At 30.0% G+C, this 6,828-nt stretch overlaps 1 protein-coding gene across 1 annotated transcript; it reads right to left on the bottom strand.

Moving 5' to 3' along the window:
- Positions 1–44: 44 nt before the first annotated feature.
- Positions 45–6,260, bottom strand: EAH_00060110 (DEAD/DEAH box helicase, putative; the record flags this gene model as incomplete). The annotated part of the gene is made up of 9 exons (XM_013393512.1): positions 45–515; positions 833–1,039; positions 1,686–2,008; positions 2,416–2,609; positions 3,254–3,431; positions 4,030–4,171; positions 4,717–4,837; positions 5,226–5,340; positions 6,038–6,260. The coding sequence occupies 9 exons, from the start codon at positions 6,258–6,260 to the stop codon at positions 45–47; spliced, it is 1,974 nt and encodes a 657-aa protein (XP_013248966.1).
- Positions 6,261–6,828: the final 568 nt, after the last annotated feature.

Consider the following 6,828-nt stretch of genomic DNA (forward strand, 5'->3'; position numbering starts at 1 on the left):
TATATATATATATATATACATATATATATATATATATATATGTTTTATGCCGATTCCTCCTTCAGCACGGCCTTCATTCGGGTGTATATTGACTCGACGAGTGCCTGAAGTTTAGCAAGGCGCTGCTGCAAACTGTGGGGTGCTCTTCCAGCAATGAGCAGCAAAAGCCCTTTGTTTAATCTCTCGATGGAGACAACAAACTGATGAAGGAGCCTCCAAAGGTTCTCCGGGGGAATACCGTTTTCTGCTGCTATTCTTGCTAGCTTGCCGTGGCTGTATAGATCAATTAAATAGCTGTTTATTGCATGCATGCGTTGTAAGGAGCAGCGGCGGGAGACGGGATCGTATCGTGGGATCGTCTCCTCCCGCAATAAAGGCACCCCACACATTACCTCCCCTTGAAACGGTATAAAGCAACAAATACTATCTTCTATTGCCTCGATATTCGCAGACAACTCTGCGTCTAACTCGCAGCCCAAACATGCAAATGGAGACTGTAAACGAGACACGTGCACCTGCAACGCATACACACAAACAAATGCTATATATATATATATGTTTATATATCTATATATATATATATATGTTTATATATATATATATATTATATGTTTATATATTTTATATATTATATCGATTGAAACAAAAAATAAAGAAAAGGAGACAAAGAAGCAAAACGCAGATATAAATAAATAAATAGCCCGAAAGATAAACAAAAATAAATATAAAAGAGAAGCAAACAAAGAAGAGCAATTAGACAGCCAACCAAGCAAACAAAGATAAAAAAATAATAATTTACATATCTCCTTGTCTGCTGTCTCTTATCACTCACGTTCTTCTTATACTCCTCCAGCAATGTCGGTTCCCCTGCTGCTGCTGCTGCTGCCTCCTGCTGCTGCTGCTGCTTGTTTTTTAATAAGTCTTTATCTGCAAATGATAAGCGTGTGAAAGGTAATAAAAACTCTTCTTCTCTTCTACCACACCGTTGGGATAATGCAGATGCAGCGGCAGACAAACAATTAAAAAGATTTTTCAGAGCCTAAATAAAGAAAACAGCAAAAACAAACAAACAACAAATATATCATTATTATTATAAATATAGTATTATTATTATTGTATTATTATATTTATTATTATATTTATTATTATTATTATTGTTATTATTATCATTATTATCATAAATTTATTATTATTATCTCATAATCATTCTGCTCTATTTAAATTCATATTTATATTTATATTTATATTTATATTTATATTTATATTTATATTTATATTTATATTTATATTTATATACATATATATATATATTTATATTTATATTTATATTTATATTTATATTTGTCTCTCTTCTTTTCCTCGCTATTCTTTTTTCTCTGTCTCTATTTACCATCCATACACTCCAATTTAAATAAACAATAAAAAATAAACAAAATAGATTAATAAACAAAACAAATAAATAAATAAATAAATAAAGTATATATAAAAGATGCAGATGAAAGGATAAGTAAACAAACAAGATAGAGAAATAAATCTAAAAAATAAATAAAACAAATAAATAGACAGACAAGCAAACAATCAACTAAATAAACAACAAAACAAAACAACTAAATAAACGAATAATAAACAAATAATAAATAAATAAATGAGTAAATAAATAAATAAATAAATAAATATCCCCTCACCATTTGTTTATATGTCTCTACAGCAATCTGCACATCGGGCGGGAACTCAGGAGTGAAGGGTCTTAGAGAGTCAGCATTCTGCTGCTGCGTGTTAGCAGCAGCAAGTGCTGCTGCTGCTGCTGCATCTCCTGTTGCAGCTGCCCAGTCGCCTGCCCTCTGTCTTGCTGCTGCATGTCGCTGCTGCAGCAGCTGCTGCAGCAAGAAACCCGAGGAAACAGCAGCAGCACCTCGAGGGTCGAAGCAAAGAGACAGCAGCTGCAGCAAAACTTTTTCTTTTTCAGTTTGTTTGATGCTGCTGTCTTCAGCTATGTTGCTGAGGACGCCTAAGAATAAGCAGCAGCAAAGCAATAAATAATATTTTATTAAAGTTGTTCATTCAACAGTATAATGTCTCCTATACTCTCTCTTTATATCTGTTTATCTCTCTCTCTTTTTATCTTTATTTATACTTCTGTCTCTCTCTCTCTCTCTCTCTGTCTCCTTCTCTCTTTCTGTCTCTCTTTATCTTTCTTTATATTTCTCTTTCTTTCTCTGGCTTGTTTGTTTGATTACTTTGAGTGTTTATCATATATATATATATAAATATATATATATATACTATATAATATATATATATGTATATATTATATATATCACTGTTCATCTCCATCTACTTAGCTGTATTTATTTTATTTGTTTTTATTATTTTAATTAATTTATTTATATTAATTTTTCTTTTCTGTCTCTTTACCTGCTAGCAGCAAGAAGAGCAGCAGAACCGCCCCGCTGCCGTTCTCGAAGAGGAGTTCAGCAATGAATCCGCAGATAGTCAGCCCGACATCTTCTGTTGCTGCTGCTCCTGCTGCTGCTCCTGCTGCTGCTGCTGCTGCTGCTGGGTTAAAGCGACACAGCAAACCGCTACGCAGCAGCAAATCAGCAGCAAACCTAAACAATACACAAAAACAATAAAATAAACAAAATATATATAATATATATTATATATATGGTATGCATGCATATAATATATATATATATATTATTAATAGATAAATTATATATATTATTGATAGATAAATTATTACTACAAACGCCTTCATTAGAAACAACACATAAATCAAACAAAACGAAGAAGCGAGTAAAGAAGAAAAATAAAAACAAAAAACAGAAAAAGCAAAGAGGAGAACAAAAAACAAAACAACAAAAACCCCAGCAGCAAATCAACAGCTAAACAAAGCAACAGCAGCAGCAACCGAAGCAAGAGTAGCAGCAGCAGCAGCAGCAGCAGCAAGAGCAGCAGAAGCAGCAGGTTAAGTGAAGGAGAGGGTCATATGCGCGAAGCAGAAGGGTAGAATAAAATCACGAACAAAGTACATCAGGGTTTAGGGTTTGTGGTTTAGGGTTTGTGTTTTAGGGTTTAGAGTTTGTGCATTAGGGTTTAGAGTTTGTGTATTAGGGTTTAGGGTTTGTGTACTAGGGTTTAGAATTTGTGTATTAGGGTTTAGAGTTTGTGTATTAGGGTTTAGAGTTTGTGTATTAGGGTTTAGGGTTTAAGGTTATATAAGGGTATATTGGGGTGTATGCACAACTACCTCAGATGATAACGAATAAAGAAACGCAAGACCTGAAGATATTCTTCGGTTGCAACACCATTTGTTGCGGAGATTGAGAAGAGAGGGTTTAAAAACAAAGGGTTTAGTCGGGCTTCTAAATTATTATCGGCAATCCCTAAACCCTCGAGCTGTGCATTCAAACGGAGAGTGCGCAGCGCTGAGCACATAAACACACAAACCCTAAACCCTAATCATAAACCCTAATCATAAACCCTAATCATAAACCCTTACAAACCCTTATAAACCCTAATAAACCCTTATAAACCCTAATAAACCCTTATAAACCCTTATAAGCCCTTATAATCCCTAATAAACCCCTATAAACCCTATTCATAAACCCTATTTATAGACCCTATTCATAAACCCTAAGATACTCTTATCAACCCTAAACCCTTATAAAACCTATTAAGCCCTTATAAACCCTTATAAACCCTTATAAACCCCTAACAACAATAAACCCTAACAACAATAAACCCTAACAACAATAAACCCTAACAGCAATAAACCCTAACAACAATAAACCCTAACAACAATAAACCCTAACAGCACTATAACCCCTGACAACCAAATCAACAATACAAACAACAAAAAGCAGACAACACGAATAACATTAATAACATTAATAACATTAACATTAATAACATTAATAACATTAATAACATTAATAACATTAATAACATTAATAACAACAATAATAATAATAATAAATAAATAATAATAAGATAAATTCTAGATAAACCTAAGAAAGGCCTCACTAAGAATAGGGGTAACAGGGAAGTCGCCAGAGAAGACCGGCAGTCGGGCTTCGAGCAGCCGATTAATCCGTTTGAACGGCAGTTCCCAGAATATTATATGCCCAGCAGAGTCGTACCCTCGACGACCAGCACGTCCTCCAGCCTAATGCATGCATTCAAATATATATATATATATTATTTATATTTATATTTGTTTGTTTATATGTTCGTTTATATATTTATGCATATTTATATATATTCATATATACGACCAGCACGGCCTCCAGCCTAATGCATTCATCCAAATTTATATATATATATATATACAGATATATTTATTTATTTATTTATATTTGTTCATATATTTGTTTGTTTGTTTGTTTGTTTGTTTATATTTATATTTGTTGTATTTAGGTAGGTGATATATGGATTTATATGTAGGTATTATATAGGTACATTATACAGATACAGATACATATATATATATATTTATATATTTATTTATATAGATATATATATTTATATAGACATATGCATGCATCTATACATATGTCTATATATAGCTAATAACCAAATATGAATATAAATATAGTTAAATAACAAATCAATAGAATACGAACAAACAAGCATCAATAAAAAGAACAGATAAACAAAAATAAATAAACAAACAAACAAATAAATAAATAAATAAATAAATAATAAACTAACCTGTTTAAACATAGTCGGGGTTAAGACGAGAGCATCGCCAGCAAAGACAGCAGACTTGCAAGGAAGGTTCATTCCTAGTGCCAAGGCGTGCGTACAAATAATAACTCTTAAGAACCCCCACCTATAAATAAATAAATAAATAAATAAATAAATAAATAAATAAAATAAATAATAAATAATAAATTAATAATAGTAATAATATATAATCATTCATTCCTAGTGCCAAGGCGTGCGTACAAATAATAACTCTTAAGAAGCATTATCTGTAAATAAATAAATATATAAATAAAGTAGATAGATAATTAATTAATTAATAATAAGAAGCAATAACAAATAAATAATTATAAAGAACTAATAAATTTATTATTTATTATTTACTATCTAACAACTCTGTACGCCTTAGACAGACCGTCATCAAACAAACCGATAAAACAAACAACTAAATAAATAAAATAGACAGACAAATAAATGAATAATTATAAATAAATAAATAAATAAATAATACAAACCTGTATAGGAGCTCAACAGCAACTCTGTACGCCTTAGACAGACCGTCATCAAACAAACCGACGCCTCTTTCTAATAAACGCGACAGTAAAGAATATTCTTTTGAACCCGAACGTGCTGAAGAAGAAAAGAAAAATAAATAAATAAATAAATTAATTAATTAATATAGCAGTTTAAGCATGTGTTTATATTATTATACAAAACACTCCTTAGACCCCGATCGGGGTGAAGAAGAAAACAAAGAAAAAGAAAAATAAATAAATAAATAAATTATAAAACAAATAATTCAGTCTAAATATATATATATATATATATTATAATAAATAATAAATTAATAAACAAATAAATGCAATTTAAACGAGTAAAGATAAACAAGAAATGCACGCAGAGAATACACCGCGTAGTTCTCAACTCTAACAGCACAAAAATAAACAAATAAAATAAAATAAAATAAAATAAAATAAATAAATAAATTAAAGGCAAATCAACAAATTAATAAACAAATAATATCACCGGAACAAATACAAAAACAAACAAAAAAAGATTAAAATATATATTCACACGACTGAGGAATTGAAGAAAAAAATAAACAAGTAATAAACTTATAAACAACAAATACATCACTAAACCCTAAACCCTAAACCCTAAACCCTAAACCCTAAAATCCTAAACCCTAAACCCTAAACCCCAACCCCCGAAAACACTAATCCCAATAGAAACCCTCGTTAAACCCTAAACCCTAAACCATAACCCTTAAACCCTAACCCGTAAACCCTAAACCCTAAACCCTAAACCCTAAACCCTAATTACGCACCTTGTACTTCTTTGATAACACCTCTGATATCATCAAAGTTTGTGCCGAGGGCTTTAGGGTTTGCAAATGAAAATTCTTCGTCAATTTCTTCAGCTACATCTACAGGAGGAGGCGGCAGCTCTTCATCTTCTTCTAGTCGCATTAAATCTTCTTTTGATAAACCCTGAGCCTCTCTCTGCTGTCTTGACATGCCTTGCATGCGCCGACGTACTTCTCGTTCCATTACTAAAGCCTATACATTTATATATTCAAACAAATATTATTATAATATATATATATACGTACATATATATATATATATATATATATATATATATATAACAATCAACAAACAATTATATATTTGTCTGTTTCTCTCATCTAATCAGAAATAATAATAGACGGGGTATTAATAAACGATAAAAATAAATTAAAAACATATTAATTTATTTTTTTAATGCATTTATATATTGTATGTCTTCATTCTTTGTTTATAAACTGCTTCTTCTGTATATATTTATATATTTTTTTATTATTATTACCTTCTACAGAATATGCAACAGGAATAAACAAACAAATGCATTCATATAATCAATTTAAATAATTAATACAATAAATGTAATTATAATATACTTAATATAATTAATATAATTAATGTAATTATAATATAATTAATATAATTAATACAATTAATATAATTAATACAATTAATATAATTATAATTAATACAATCAACACAATTATAATTAATATAATTAATATAACTAATATAATTAACATAATTAATATCATTAATTAATACTTAATATAAT

The sequence above is a fragment of the Eimeria acervulina genome, genomic scaffold (assembly GCF_000499425.1).
Source record: "Eimeria acervulina Houghton genomic scaffold, Eah_scaff1471, whole genome shotgun sequence".
In the NCBI taxonomy this organism is placed as follows: Eukaryota; Apicomplexa; class Conoidasida; order Eucoccidiorida; family Eimeriidae; genus Eimeria; species Eimeria acervulina.